Source organism: Rhineura floridana, chromosome 19 (genome assembly GCF_030035675.1).
Source record: "Rhineura floridana isolate rRhiFlo1 chromosome 19, rRhiFlo1.hap2, whole genome shotgun sequence".
Classification (NCBI taxonomy): Eukaryota; Metazoa; Chordata; class Lepidosauria; order Squamata; family Rhineuridae; genus Rhineura; species Rhineura floridana.
The window spans coordinates 19,854,796-19,871,425 of NC_084498.1; the positions used below are offsets into that span (position 1 = coordinate 19,854,796).

Consider the following 16,630-nt stretch of genomic DNA (forward strand, 5'->3'; position numbering starts at 1 on the left):
TTTAAGACCCACTGCAAGATTTGTAAGGCCAGCTTCCCTCAAAAATGATGGGGAGGAAGAATTTGAGGGCTCTTCATCTAAAGGATGGGCTCAAAGATAGACCCAAAGTCCTTCCTATAGATAGGCTTGTAGGATATGGTAGGAACACATCCATCCTCCAGCTTTTTCTCTCAAGAAGGCAGAACAAAATGATTTTTAAAAAATAGTTCTGGTAACTTCATGCCTCCCGCTCTTGCCCCCCCCCTCAAATGATCTGAAAAAGGCACAGCCAGACTTTGGAATCCCTAACCCAGAGATTTCCCCCTTTCTCCTTCTCTGATAGTCTTCTGTTGTAAAGACAATCCTTTTTAGGAAGGCCTTTGGTGGTGGCTAGTTATTTTAGTGAACTTTGGTGGTCGTGTTTTTAGAGGTTGTTAAGCAGCTTTCCCTCCAGGCAGGCTCCTGGACCCTTGCAAGCTGTGACAGTCTGGTGAAGATGTTCTTACCATGGAGCTAGAAGCACAGGGGACACAATACTTGCCATTATGATGTTGTTGTCCAAGGCACAGGATTCAAGTAACGGGTTAGCAGCACCACGCCGCTTTCTTTTAGGATCTCTTCCACTTGATAAAGGCTTTAATTTTACCACATATTTTTGTTGCTAGGATGTGGGAGACAGAGATTCCCCCCCCCCCACTAGTTTGATCTGGCTTGAGCTGCCCTATGGCTGGGAGGGGAGCAGGAAGCTTGATGGGCTTTCAGGGTGGACAAGTTGAATGGCTGCTGCTATAGCAGGGCAGGGTTCGGGGGGGATGGATAATGAGGTCTGCAGGGATGTTACCCAGCAAGGCAAAACCGCAATGGGGGAGGGAGGTTAGTCATGTGGGTTGTCAGGGGGAAAGGGAACTATGGACATGTTTCATTGTTTGGGCTGTCCTTTCTTGGTGTATTACGTTCCAAAATGATACTATAAAGGGATTCAATCCTCTACTTGATAATTCGCAGTAATAGGGGCACTGCTGGTTGTGCCACTAGATTGTGTACTGGGGGTACTCACTGGCATGTGTTTCTCAGCTTGCTCTGTGGGCACTGTCACTGACACAATCCTAACATGGTGGGTGCTGACAATATTTCCATGGATGTTGAGAGGATGTTTGGTGTTACGGGATTTTCCAAGAGACGTTAGCCCGGGAGGAGAGGGAAAGAGTGCACAGGATATGGTGGCTGTTCCACCAGCATGAAAGCAGCATATTTCCTTCTCCCTTAACATAAATGGAGCATAGGGTTATCTGGTACATGGCTTAAAACTGAACTTCACAGGTAGTGGACCATAGCATTTCCATGATGCAGAAAGAGAGAGCAGTAGTTTATTATTTAGCATAGAATGGATTTGGGTCGATTAAGAGATCAAATTTCAACTTGCGTCTTGAAAAACCCTAATAGATATCCTGCCATGTAATGTCTAACATGTAATGAGCAACTTTTTTTCAAATATGAGAACTTCCCCATTCATTCTATATACGCACAGTACTATCTTACTTTGGTAATTCAGGACCACAATTTAATGATTTCTTCACATTTGTTTTTACAAGAATCAGATGGCATATACTAACAGGACACTGAATTTAAAAAATTATATATGTTTACATCAACTGAAGACGAAATATAAACCTTTTCTACTTACAATCATTTTATACATATTATAATAAACGAATCACAAATCTGTCGCACAATATAAATGTTTAGTTGTTATAACGTAACAACATACAGAAAACCTTTATAAAATTCTGGTTTTGTTTTAGGTTTTAAAATTTACCATTAACTAAAATTAGCTGTGCAGGATGTCTGGGGTACATGACTAAGGCACCAACAGTACAAAGCAAATACAAAAGCAAAAGGATTTTCTTGGGAGTGCTCTACACTGAAATACCACAAGAAAAGGCAACAATAGTAAGTAAACCTGCTGCAGCCTTATAACCGTCTTTTCTGGGATCACAAGGTTAGTCCTATTGTTAAATTTCTTCCACTTCAGTTCTGATCACAGCACATGCTACAACACTGATTGCAAGGATGGACTTCACTAAAGTGCACTTTTCATTAGTGTCAAATCATTCAGCCAAAGCATAAACATATTTTAGACATGTCAAAAAGATTTCTTGGACTTAAACTGCAACATTTACAAAAATAGTTTCCCTTAAACTTGGGACTGGTTCAAAACATTACTTTATAAATATAGAAGTACTATGCAAAGGACTAAAATTAAAACCATGTGTATGTTTTCCCCCTATCTGAGCTACTTTAAACATTGATTTTTTAAGCATTGGGACTGTATACTGAACTTACAGAAACCAAGGTACTCTTTTAAGAATTTAAAATCCTCACTACAGCTTCTTGGCTGACATATTTCTGACAAGTTATGAACATATCACAGTACAGCACACAGTATACCCACGTTAGGCTCAGTGGTAGAAGCATAAGGTTTGCATGGCCCATAAGTCCAAGTTTCAATCCTGGCATCTCTAGTTTAAAAGGATCTCACATAGCAGAGCTGGGGAAGGCTCCCTGTTAAAGAACTTTGACAGCCACTGCCAGCTGGGGGAAAGGGGGACAACAATACTGTAATAGATGGACCAATGGTCTGACTCTGTATAAGGCAGCTTCATATTTAAATATTTTACAATGGAAATAAAATAGGTTCCCTTCAGTGACCAAAGTCCTTCTGCAGCTCTCAAATCTAACCTGTGTAATAATGTACTCTTGAAAGCATGCATTACAAGACTTTCCATGTCTGGCATACATATATGGCTTTAGGAAAAAAATAGGCATTGGAAAGCGAAGTTCAATCACTCACAGCCAGGAAACAGAAAGTCTTTGCATTACACCACTGGGAATTGCAGGGTCTTGTTAGATGAAGACTGGAATGTTTGGCAGCTCGCATGTGTTGTGGCCGATAGAGCTGAACAGAGAATGTGCACAAATTGATAGAATGAAATCTAGATTGCCTGATCAATATGCATAGTCTCCAAGTTAATATGAAGTCATCCAAATGATTTCGTATAGTGACCAGTAAATATGCACATTCTGCACTCAACTTGCATCAAACCCAAAATATGCATTCCTTATACCAAAGATGTCTGAATAAACTTCAATATAATTGCATACTATATTGGTAACATAACCTCAGGTTCTCTATCATTCTTACAGGAATTTCTAGAATAGTCATGCAGAAATAGGCAGGCAATAAAAATACACTGAAATAAGCATTTATCTGAAAAAAATATTTTCTGCTGAAAATCCTGTTATGCTCAAGGTGGAAACTCACGCCCCAAAACATTTGATGTCTGCAAATAGTGGTTTCAAGTCAATCTATTTTGTCAGACAGAAATAATGCCTCAAAGCACCTGATATTAGTGAACTGTGCCCACAGCTTCTTTTGTAGACTTGTAAATCACATTTATACTACAAAAGTTAAATCTCCAAAATGTAAGTGCAAAGAGCTGAATGAAAAGCTAACAAACCTCTTAATAAAACTGTGGTGTTATTTCACTAGAGTTTTTGTAACAGTCAAAACGTACCAGGTTAATTTAGCAACATCATGCAGGCAGAGCTGTAGCACAACTCAACTAGGTGCAGGCAATTTGTGAAGATATGAAGTGTAGAAAGACCAAAAAAAGTTTCCACAGAAGTAAAAGCAGTCAAGTGGAGAATTGTAATGAAGTTGACATCAGTTTTCCCAACTATGTTTCCAACTTGTAGTTTACACAGAAGTAGTACTATAAACCATAGGAGTTCATAATAAATGCCCCTTGAAGAACTTTTGTTTAGTAAGAGTTAGCCTACTTAAGCTAACTCCTAAAATATTTCTGAAGAAAAAGTTATCACTAAATTGTAGTCAATAGGGCCTTGGGACCATCATCCTATCTATGTTTATTTGGGAGTTAAATCCTACTGATCTCAGCAAATATGCATAATGATAAGGCTGCCAAGAGTCTAGGTTAATGGATTTCTAAATTATATTGAAGATAAAAACAGCCCTATCACCAGCAAGCATACTCAGATAACTACAGAAACCAGATTCCCATCTAAATGCTTTATCAAAGAGCGAATAAAATTATTTGAAAGGTTAATGCAAAGATACAAGATTAAAATGTATTTTTAATTACAAGTGCGTTTTTGTTCATATTAGTAAGCAATCTTCATAACAATCTATTCTTCACTGCTGCCAAAATACAACAGAGCAGAGAAATAAAGAGCTAAAGCAAAACTTTTTTCTAAGTTATTTGCTGGATAATTTAACACAAATCAGAGGTAACTTTTTTTGATTGTAGGCATGTGGCACTTAGACAATCATCTTTGCACAGAAAGCTTTTAACAGTCATGCGAGGGCACAGTAATTATCTTAAACAAGGCAAATTTCTCACCACAGAGCAGTGGGGAAAGTAAAGGAGGCACTACACTGGAACATAACACCTAGTAAACTTCACATTATACAGTTTCAGAAACAAATACTTGAAGTTATCATAAAAAAGGTAGAGTATTTGATGAAACATGATTCGGTGATAGCTTTGTTTGGTGGCCCTAAGTCAGCATTACCAAAAAAGTTGTTTAATTGTTTGACTGAGCAGCAGTTCAATGTCACAAATTCAGAGGATTTGAGAGCACATCACCACAGTGAAAGTTACAACAAAGTAAATACTACATTTCTCATTTAAAGAAGCAGTGTTCCTTTATCAGAACCCTCCACATAAATTCAAAGATTGTAAAGATACTTGAAGTGTTTTATTGGTATCCAATATGTAGACTGAGTTTACATATTCATATATCTCTATTAACCAATGCACGCCATATGGGTGCCTTTCAACAACAGGAAACTATTGAGTATGAGATTGTTACCCAAATTATTCTCTCACCACTGTGTCAGTTACTGAGCTGCTGCTTTCTGTTTGCACGGCTATCATCCTAAGAATACTTACTGATTCTGCTGAACTCACTTCTGATTGGGATTGCACTATGTATCTTGCAAATATGACAGGAGCTTTGAGAGTACCATCCAAATTTAAAATTGCAGAAGTACCTAGGACTGCTTAAAGAGGCAAGATAATGTATCTCCCAATCCTACCAAATTTGGCTAACAAAGCAAGATTTCTAGGTGACCTAACAAAATGCCCTGCATTAATTTATATATATAGAACAAGAAATTAGAACAAGTGTATAAACAAGATCCAATATTAATATGGCTATGCTGTCAATCTGTCCATCTGCATTTTGCATGTTATTAAACTACTACTGTTTAAAGATGTGCAAAAGAGTGGAGGATGCCACTGACTTAAAGTGCCCTAAACTGTAGCTTTTTCTTTAAAAAATAAAAAAATGCCACTAATAAAACCTAGAAAATAAAATAGCTCATGGTGTAAAAATATTTGTCTGCCATCTTCTTGGTTAAAACCAGAAATGAAACACTGCATCTTTCAAATCAGAAAGGAAACAGTATTGTCAGCAGTAAAGGTATATGGAAAGACAGTACTGCAAAAATGTCAGTCATGGACATGATAGGAATATCAATAACAATTTTTCGGGCATAAATAAAGAATCCATTGAAAGCATAAAAGCCAGGACTACCAGAAATGGCTCTCCTGAATGGCTTGGTTAGTGGATAAGCTGAAATAGGCAAAAGGCATGACCACAGATAAAGAACCAGAAAGATAACATCTATGTGGAGTATGCCCAGCCCTTGAACTCCTTTATCCTAGAACAAAAATACAAAGAGGAAACAAGTTTTAATGAATAACCTCATGCATATTTATTGATAGTAGAAAATATTAGAAATGACACCCCCATACAACTGCACCACTAAAAAAGCAAACCAAAATTCTTGAAACATATTCATCACCTGCCTTCACCCAAATACCCTGAAACATCTTTCATAACATCTTTAAGAAGGGTAAAGCAGGTAAATTATCCCAGCAGTACTCTACTAACATATCCAACTGAATCCATTATTTACTAATTAAGTGTAAATTATGCTTTACTAAATGTATCCAGAGCACACTTGACTAACATTTGTAGGAGATAGGCTACCACTAAGGTTCTTTAAAGGAAAAAAAGTTTTTAAAGATTTAAAGCTATCCAGTTTATAAATATCCGAGTGAAGATTGAACTGTTTTATCATCCTCTCTACACCCTAAATATGCTACTGTTCTAGTTAGTTAAATGCTTGTTAGGTATCCTTTAAATCTAGATGACATTCAGACATATGGAGAACCCTCTATCAAGGGATATTTTCTCAGTAGATAAAGAACAAACAACTATGCAGTGTCTAGTAATGTCATCAAACATCATAATTTGGAGACAAATCATAGTTCAGTGGCAAGAGTGAATGCTTTGCATTGCAGAAGGTCCCAGGTTCAATTCCCAGCAACTCCAGGTAAAGCTGGGAAAGACTCCAGTCTGAAACGCTGCAAAGCTGCTGCTAATCAGTGAAGACAATCCTAATGCTTTCTGTTCTACAAGTATTTTCTTTCTTAGATCAAACCGGCATGTTCTTGTATTTTTGATTTTGCAGTATGCATGTTTTTAACACAGTATATATTATGCATTTCAGCTGCTTCATATATGATTCTTTCTTCATGAGCAGAATCCTCTTTCAATGCAGAAAAGGAAAAAATATTCACAAGGCATTTTAGGAAAACCGTCATAGTCACTGGTATATTTGGATTATTTTTCCTTTTATTTGCTTATTTTAAACACAAAGACCATATGCAGGTCATTGAGCCATTTTCTAAATTACTTGTGAATACTTCCTTCAGATTACTGCTTTTGTTGGAACAAATGCAAAGGGTTTTATCCAAAAAAGCAGCAATTATCTTTAGAAAGATTTGCTGATTTTTTAAAAAAGAGTGAAATCCAGTAACTCAATATGTATCAAATAATTACTTCAGAAAAATATCATCATCTATTTTGTTTCTGTTGTTTTTTTGTCCTTGTTTTACACAGACTGTGAGACTTAATGTACCTGTATGTCATTTAGGATCTGTATCCTGGCTGGAATCTGGCAGTTTCCTCAAAAATCAGTTCTTTCAGTTTCTCTTTTGGCAAGTCATCCAGCTCCATGTCAAACTTGAAGGGTGCTTCAGCTATAGGCTTTAAAAATAAAACAAAATCCCTGAAACATGAAATCCCTTAGTAGCCCTGTTAACAAATTTGTTCTAAGAGATCATAGAATACCTGGAGGGAAATTATGAACAGGGCTATGGTTAGAGGTACTCTGTCACATGTTAACCATCTAAAACAAAGCAGCTGAACCCCACTCCCTTTACATAACATAAAGATTCTAGAGTTAAAAGTAAAACTTTTGGTCATAGAATGATATTCAAAAGAGTATACATTTGGTTAATGCAGAAGCAGCCATTCAGATATTGAAGGACCATTCCAAGACATCTTGTTGTCTCCTGTAAAAAAGACATCTTTCCATGTACAGAAGCCGACTGAACTGGCAACTGAATTTTATCACAATACTGGCAATGGGAGTATCCTCTACTGTGCCTGAGGGCTACAAACTAGTTATGGGAGCAGAACAGGTAACATAACACACATAGCTTTGACCTTCAGCAGAAGCTTACAGCTGGGGGAAGGGTTAAGAAGAAATGGGCAGGGGAGTGCCCCCAGTATCTGCTGACAGAGGTGTCTCATTCTGCCCAATGGTAGGGCCAGCCCACCCTTTGACATCTTTGCTTGGAAGTGAGCTCTACTGTATTCTCTGGGTGTGAGAGATATTGTGGCCTAATTCGTAATATTCATATACCACCCAATAACAACCAAATAAGACTGCAGTCCTGGTGCACATTTGCTTAGGAGTCGATCCCATTGTGTTTGGTGGGCTTGCCTCTGTATAAAGTTCAAATGGTGATAAAGATTTCAGTAATTATATGTAAGGAGATATGGTCTATAGCAGAACCTTGTCCTATATAAAACCACTAAGGAAACTGGAAACAAACCACTTTGAGGACCTCACCTGATAATCAAAGAGCAGAATCTAAATCTAAAAAATAAAATGCTGCATAGCAAAATTAATTTTAAAATAATTACTTTAGTAAGCAAACAGGAAGTAGAAGCCAACTGTATGTTACTTTTGATATTTTTGCCAGAAATTTCTCGCATGCAATACTCTGCTCAGATAAGGCCTGAAAGACATTGAAGTGTCTAACAAATGTGTCAAGTTAGAACAGATTGAAACTTCAGAAGTCATATTCCCACGCTGCAAATACAGTAAGTAATCAAAAATAACACTATGAGATTATGGTTCCTGTACAATGGGACTCAAGTGCATTGGTGCTTCCCAGCAAACACACAGCATGGACATATACATGGCTTTAAACAGTTGTATACATACATCTGGGGGCCCTGAGGGGGCATGAGTTCTCAATCATCTGTTCCAGCTGTGTTGATAGACACATGCCATGGGAAATGTTGGTGTAACCCCAAGTAGATGGAGCAAATGTGCTTGATACATAACATGTGACACTGCTCTCAAATATAATTTAAAACCTAAGGAATCTCATAGTCACATGACTATCTCATACTAACTGGTCTAGAAATATATTAATTTTATTTGCAATCTACTTGTTAGTCTCCCCCACTCCTCAAACAATTCAAAGTATCAGTTTAAAGAATGATTTCAAACAAATTAAAATAAAAAGGTCCCCATACCTCATCACTTGGATCATAATACTGCTCTAGATATGGATGGGCCAAAGCTTCTTCCACTTCAATTCTTTTATGAGGGTTGAAGGTCAACATTTTATCCAACAAATCAAGAGCTATAGAGAAGATTTTAGAATTAGTTTGTTGTAATGCATCCATTGTAATACAGTGCTCTTGCCTTCATGCACAGATCAGAATGGCATAAAGTTAATAAAGTTTATCCAGTGGATAAAGTTTATCCAGACATTATATCCTGTTTCAGAACACAGAAACTAGAAGGGGTTGGGAAGAAAAATAGAGTACAGGAAAACAAAACAAATCCTTCAGCCTCCCTAATTAATGCCAAGGCATCACTGAACGTCTTATGGGAGTTTGGATTGTGCTTAGTGCTCATTTAGTTTTCTGGTCCTAAGAAAATTATTAGCACGTGTGCTTGGCTTGGGTACACACCAGCCCCTCCTCTTCTGATCTTTCTTGATAGTGCCAGTGTGCGTGTGCGTCCCTCCCTCTGCCCCAGAGAAGGCAAAGATCACCATACATGTGGGAAGTATAGCATAGATGCATTGTGCACATGTTCAGAGTGCCAGTGTCCCATTTTCAAGCTTGGTTAATCTGCAGTCAAACAAAACAGACCTCTCTGTTCACTATCCCAAATCCAAAAAACATAAGGGCCAGCTAGGAAGACTTTGATGGGCATTTGGCCAAGTGACCACTAGGATGAGCTGCCAGGGCTTTCATGGTCCCATCTTCTCAGTGCCAATGGCCACCAGATGGTGAAAATAAGAAAAGGGCAGACAGGTGTGTTTATGTCTATACTGAGGGCGGGGGAGAAACACATACATGCAAGGGAGGGCATTACTCCAGCACAGCTTGGAGCAGTGAACGGGCTTTTTCGTACCACATTTGCAAAATATGTTTAAACTTTTCAATGTTTTGAGGAAGTAGGACATCAGTCACAGATAATAGTCAATAATAACACATATCAAGGGATCCATCAGTGGTTTCTAAATGCTGAATCAAAGTCAAATATGCTACTGAGGTTAACAATATATTTTGAGATGTTACACACTGTGACACAAAAATGAAGAAAATCAATACAAACAGGCAAAATAAGTTGTTAGCCATAGCTAATTGCATAATAGTTTTGTTTCACACATTAGGACCGCCAAACTCTACTATTGGTGTCCTCCAAAATATTTAGACTCTGGACAAACTGCAAAATAATTCTCAATTCACATTTCTACACTCTTTCATCATACCAAGTGAAAAACTAATCCCTTGCTGATTAACCCTTGAGTAAATGCTCTGTGACTGCTACCAAACTCAGCCCCAAGGAATATGAACTGGGAACAGAGATTAGCAAATTACAACTCTCTATTTTTTTTATTATTTAGAATACTAGTTAACAAAGAACTCCTTACAAGTTGCAGTGAATTTGAGATTGAACACAAATATGTTAGTTTATATAGTTATGTTCTGTGAAGTGAGGTTTAATGAAGAGAGAACAAGATTTCATAAGATTCCAGCCCTTGTTACATTTTACGGTCCCTAATCTTCTATCGCTATACTCCATTTGTTATCTCATCTTTCTAGGTTACCTTTGGGGTCAGCATTTGGAAACAGCCTATTCCATGGCACCTTGTTTTTGTATGGTAGAGAAAGCAAATAGTTTCTGGCTTTCAAATTGATTATACAGTTCAAGTCTTCTTGAGAAGGAGATCCAAGTATTCCTAAAATTCAATAATATAGAGAAAAGAGTATTATTGTGGGAACAAAGCAAGTGCATGCATTTGCTAAACATGATGATTAAGTTTTTTACATCTGTTATCATTTAGCGGATTGGGTGTACTAACAGATCCAGTTTCATCACAAAGTCCAAGTGTCATTTGTGGCACAGAACATCTTCCACCAATTACGGTGGTCAGGAATGTCTTTTACCTGGTAAGGCAGCTGTGGCCATTTCTGGACCAGAATAGCCTGACCACTGTTGCCCTGGTAACCTCCAGGCTGGATTACTGTCATGCGTTCTATGGGGGGCTGCCCTTGAGGTTGGTCTGGAAGCTGCAGCTTGTGCAAAATGCACAAGTGGCATGACTGCTCACTGGGGCAGAGTATCACCAACATGTCACCCCACTGCTGAAAGAACTGCACTGGCTGTCCATTAGCTACCGGACCAAGTTCAAAGTTCTAGATTTGGTATACAAAACCCTATGCAGCTTGGGACCAGGATACCTGAAATATCGTCTTATCTCTTATATATACCCAGTTGATCGCTGCGCTCTGCAGGTGAGGGCCTCTTGCAGATACCATCTTATCAGGATGTGTTCAGCACAACACAGGAAGCGGACCTTTAGTGTTGTGGCACCAACACTTTGAATTCCCTCTTCTTAAATATCAGACAGGCACCATCTCTCTTATCTTTTTGGCCCCTACTGAAGACCTTCCTCTTTCAACAAGCCTTTTAAGTAGAGATCGGAAAGTTGGACTTACCGTGAAGTGTCCTTCTGGTCAGTGGGTCGTGGAGCATACAGGAATGGGTTAACTCCTCCTGCAGGCAGGGTCAAACTGAAACAAAGTGTCAGTTGGCGGTCATCCATAAGGGGGAGGGAACCACCCTCTAACTGCTAGTCATGATAAAGCTGACTCGGTGAGGTTGACCACCTGTAAATCTTGAAAAAACTACGCAACATGCGAAACAGACAGTAAAAGACCGTGGAACATTAGGAGACAGTGCATGTTGTCATGGGAGGCCCTCTCTGCACTATCCAGGTTTCTGCACAAACGTGAATTGCCTATGGACCTCGGAGAGGAGATCCGTCCCACCCCTGGCCTAGCCACCCCTGCAGGGTGGGGCTGTTTGCTCCACTCCCCACTGACCAGAAGGACACTTCATGGTAAGTCCAACTTTCCGTTCTCAGTCAGTGGGTCGTGGAGCATACAGGAATGGGATGTACCAAAGTAGTGAACCCCACATTCCTGGGGGGGATGCAGGGCTAGGCCACTACTCTCTGAAGGACCCTCCTGCTGAAAGCTGCAACAGCGGAGGCGAACTTATCCACCTTATAATGCCTTATGAAGGTGGATGGCTGTGCCCATGTAGCTGCCTTACAGATCTCTTCCAGGGAAGCCTCCCTGTGGAGCGCAGCCGGGGCAGCTGCTCCCCAGACTGAGTGAGCAGTGATGTCACTGGGAGGAGACCTGTCGGTCGCCCGATAGGCCATAGCCACACACTCCTTTACCCATCTGCTGATCGTGGAACATGACAACTTCTGTCCCTGTGCCCCCTTTTTGAAGGAAACAAAGAGGGACTCCGTTCTCCGGATGGATTCAGTCCTGTCTAGATAGATCCTGAGGATCCGCTTGACGTCTAGTTTATGCCATTCCTTTTCTCTGGGATGAACAGGGTGTGGACAGAAGTTGAGCAAGGAAATCTCCTGCCTTCTATGAAACACAGAATTCACCTTAGGAAAAAAGGTGGGATCTGGGCGAAGCACCACTCTGTCTTTGTGAAACGTGCAAAGCTCCTCCTGGGCTGATAGAGCTCCGATCTACCCGTCGGGCAGACGTCACAGCCACCAAGAACACTGTCTTAAGGGTGAGCAGCTTGACAGACGAAGTACGAACTGGTTCAAATGGTGGAGAGCAGAGAGCTCTAAGGACCAATGGCAGGTCCCAAGAGGGAAACCTATGCAGAGTGGGGGGAGAAAGTGCCGACGCTCCCCTCAAAAAATGTTTTACTCTGGGGTGAGATGATAAAGGGCCACCCCCTGGTTGGGAGAACACGGTACTGAGCGCCACCGCCTGGCGTTTCAGCGTGCTAGCGGCCAACCCCTGATCCAGACTCTCTTGTAAGGAATCTAGGATAATCCCAAGGTGGCATTCACTGTGCAATAGTTGCTTATGTCTGCGCCACCGATTGAAAGACCTCCATGTGGTCTCATAGATTCTCTGCGTGGAGGGCCTGTGTGAGACCAGAATGGTGAGGTGCGTGTTTGCGGCGCAGAAGCAGCAGGGGGCTCTCCAAGTCAGGCAAGGCCTGTACTATCCCGACCCCCCTTGGAAAGGGACTGAAAATATTCACCAGCACCGTGAGGCGACGGAAGGACCTGGGAGCCCTCCCGGCTACTTCCCACATCTGCACGCGAACGTCTGCTGCCCTGAGACCAAGGAGGAGCCTGGGACGGCTCCCGGCTACCTCCGGCCTCTGAGGGAAGGCGAAGGGCTGGCGTGTGCGATCCACCACCGCCCGAGGCAAAGGAGGGGCCTGGGACGGTTCCCGGCTACCTCCAGCCTCTGAGTGTGTCGTCCACCGCTTCCACTGTCCCTCTCTGTTTGGATGACGACGGAGGGTCTTGGGACAGATCCCAGCTACCTCCTTCTCCTCTAAGAAGCAATGGAGAGCCTCAAGGACTCTCAGTGAACTTCCTCCTCAAATTAAGAGAAGGAAAAAACTTTTCTCCTCCCCCCGTCTGACTAAACACTGACAGTCGGGGTAAGTAATAGAGAAAAAATTTTAGAAGAAGAAAAAAGAACTCTTTAGAACAACACTTTGTCACCCCCGCGGCCCTGAAGGACACGGGAGCATACAGGATGACTCTGTTAACTTGCCAGAGGCAGAGTCAAGACTGGCAGTTAGAGGGTGGTTCCCTCCCCCTTACGGATGACCGCCAACTGACACTTTGTTTCAGTTTGACCTTGCCTGCAGCAGGAGTTAACCCATTCCTGTATGCTCCACAACCCACTACCCGAGAACTTATTCCAGTCTGTGTCTGAGCTGGAATTGCTTTTTAATATGTTTATAAAGTTGTTTTTTAAAGTTGTTTTTAAGATGTTTTGTTTTAATGTGTTTTTCAAGATGTTTTAATATGTTTTAAAGTCTTTTGTTTTTAAAATGTTTTAAAGTGCGTTCAGGGTTTTTGTTTGCCGCCCTGAGCTCCTACTGGGAGGAATGGCAGGATATAAAATAAATAAATAAATAAGTAAACTATTTCACCAGCTGATGCCCTTCCTGGAGACAGGCTAGCCACAGTTATCAATGCTCTGGTTACTTCCAGATTTAACTGCACCATGTGTTGCACATAGGACTGCCTTTGGAAATTGCTGTTAGTAATCTAGAAGTTATATTTTCAACTGGGAGTGATACTAAAGGGAAAGGTAGAAATTTGCTAATATCAAGCCAAATTTAATAAATAAATGAGATTTCATTTTATGAGTAAATGAATAACCATATCTCCATTCCAACACTTACATTTCACATTCAACTTTTAATAGCTTTATCTGCTCTTCCCCTGTTGCCCCCCCACCTCAAGTCAGCCTCATCTAGCCCCTTCCTTGCTTGATGTTGCAGAAAAATGAAAGCCTTAAGATCAAATTAAGTAAATTAAAAATTCATTAGAATTCTTCCCAAGGAATACAAAAAATGAATGTATCTATGAAGAGTACTTGAGTGTTTCTACTACCGTTATATGACATTTAATTGCACAATTTTTACTGTACAGTTTTTCTATAGGAAAACAAAAATTAGACAGTACCTAGGTCTATACAGATGCCAACCACTTATGAAAATAATTATTGGCCATTGTGGAGTGACAAATGCCCTTGTGAGGATGAGCTATTACCATTAATGAGCTTTTGATGTTTTAGTAGTGCAGGTACAGATTCAAACAAAAGGACCATATGCATGCCATTCTCATCTGCTCCACCTCTCTTAGAGTTCTGGTGAACCCAGTTCATCTGCCCCAGCTTAACAAAATACTAACTTTGAAGAGATGTTTAATTTGCAAATTGCCATGAAGAAGTACACAAAAAGAGTATTCTGGAGGGATAGGGTTGGATCAAAACTTAGTCATGAGCAGACCCATTGAAATCAATAGGACTTGTTAGCCATGATAGAATTAAGTCCCGTTGATTTCAATAAGTCTACTCTGAGTAAGTCTGGCTTGAATCCATGGTTCTTGCTCTGACTGCCAGGGATCACCGGGATATGTATTTTTCACTCCTGTTATCTATGATCCTTCGTGTTCTGAAATGGGGAGAATCTTATGTGCCTAAGAATGTGCACCTACTGAGAATAAATCCCATTTAAAAAGTGGAACTTATGTCTGAGTAAACATGTGCATGGTAAAGATTTAAGGGTGGTCATCATTTGATAAAGAACTTGCTAATGCCATTCCCACCAGCTTCTTATTTCTGCCACCTCCATCTTAAGCAGGCCAATAACGCATTTATTTTATGGCTGGTAAATATTTTTATTTTATTTTCAAGGCTACTTTAACCCACTTTGATTGCAATGAGAAAATTAAACTGCAGCTTAACTCCTTCCCATAGAAATTCCTGAGACATAAAAAACCTATCGTGGCTAGATGGTATCCTTTATAACAGTTGACAATTTAGTGTTGTCACTTCTTGGTATGTAATTATCTGGTAATGTATAAATCTATCTCAAACTAGTTAACAGCAGATTTGTATCAAAGGATGATAATGAAAATGAAAGTTGCTTGTTTCAGTGGACCTTACACCAGAGAGAGTTCTGATGGATTGCACCCTTGTCTGCTGGAGGAGTGCAGAGTGCTGCAGAGCAGGAGAAGTGAACACAGGAGAGAGGGTCGGCATGAGTTTCAAATAAAAATATGAATAGATGGCCACAGCTGGTACTATCAATCAAATCAGCAGTCTGGAGAGAAATGGCAATTAGTAGACAAAAGGAGCATTTGCCTATAGTTATATATAGAAACCTTACCAAGGATATGGTTCAGCTGATCAAGATAGTGTTTTCCTGGAAAGATGGGTCTGTTTGATAGCATCTCTGCCAAAATACAGCCTACAGACCAGATATCAATAGATTTAGTATAACCCTGCAAGTAGGAAGGAGAAATTACTTGTTAATGGAATTTGCTACATTGTTAAACATACTACAGTTTAAGACTGCTGAAATATGGTAATTTTGAAATACAGAATTCCAATCCTAGCACTTGAGATGAATCAGAACTTTATACAGTATAACTGTTCTTGAACAAAGCAAGCATTATGCCTTATAAACATGAAAGGGAAGCAAAAAGTTTCAGAGAACACCTACAGAACAACCTAGGCACGTTTACTCAAAAATCAGTCATTTTTGGCGTGAACTGACGGGAGGGTGGTGATGTCTGGACCCTCTGCTAGTGTCCCTGCTAAGTGCTTGGACTTCTTGAGTCTTACGAGGCGCTGACTGAGATAATCTGCCATCTGCTATAGTGCGTGCTGGTAACGCTGTCTCATGAACGGCCGAGATGCCTACAGAAGGCTCGGGCTCTTTACTCTGAGGCGAGATGTCACTAGCTGCCATTGCTCACTCTCCTGCGCTCTCTCACACATGGAAGACTTGCTGGGGTGCAGAGGGAGCCTCTTTACAGAGGAGCTCACATGCACACACACCTTGCTGGGGTGGGTGTAATGGGTGGCTCTGATTTGGCTAGGCTATGCCCTTGAGACAAGCCCCTATTTCCTGCTCCGACCGGCTCGAGCAGAGAAGGAACAAAAGGGGGGGGGGAGAACCAGAACAGACGGAACAACTTCCGAGACACTGATGAACTTTAAAAAAAAAAAAAAAAGGTACTGACAATGACAAACACACTTACCAAATGGGAAACCAAAGAGAGGGGAAAAGAACAGAGTAAAGATCAAAAGGTAAGATTAACTAAGAATGGAGAGAGAAGGAAATTCAACTGCCTAGGACGATGAGGCAGGAAAAGACTGGGGAGGTCACATGTGTGAGCTGACCTACTCCCAGCAATTCCGCTGTTTTTCCTGCCTATGGATGCTAGGTGGAGCCCATAACCCACTTGATGGACTATCATCCAGGGAGAATTTCCAGGAGCCAGTGAGATGGGAAACCCAAGCACATCAGTAAAAGGGGCTGTTCAGTACAACCACTTGTATTTGATCAAAAAGGACTGCAACACAGAATACACAA

General features: G+C 40.6%; 1 protein-coding gene across 1 annotated transcript in view; it reads right to left on the reverse strand.

The window, feature by feature from the left end:
- Positions 1 to 1,518: 1,518 nt before the first annotated feature.
- Positions 1,519 to 16,630, reverse strand: part of MAPK1 (mitogen-activated protein kinase 1) — a 28,008-nt gene continuing 12,896 nt past the window's right edge. Inside the window, exons 5-9 of the mRNA XM_061602392.1 lie at positions 15,419 to 15,533; positions 10,278 to 10,409; positions 8,686 to 8,795; positions 6,992 to 7,119; positions 1,519 to 5,725 (exon numbers count right to left, since the gene is read on the reverse strand). Of these exons, the coding sequence (XP_061458376.1) occupies positions 7,003 to 7,119; positions 8,686 to 8,795; positions 10,278 to 10,409; positions 15,419 to 15,533 (474 nt within the window). The 3' untranslated portion in view covers positions 1,519 to 5,725; positions 6,992 to 7,002. The remainder of the gene's footprint in view (positions 5,726 to 6,991; positions 7,120 to 8,685; positions 8,796 to 10,277; positions 10,410 to 15,418; positions 15,534 to 16,630) is intronic.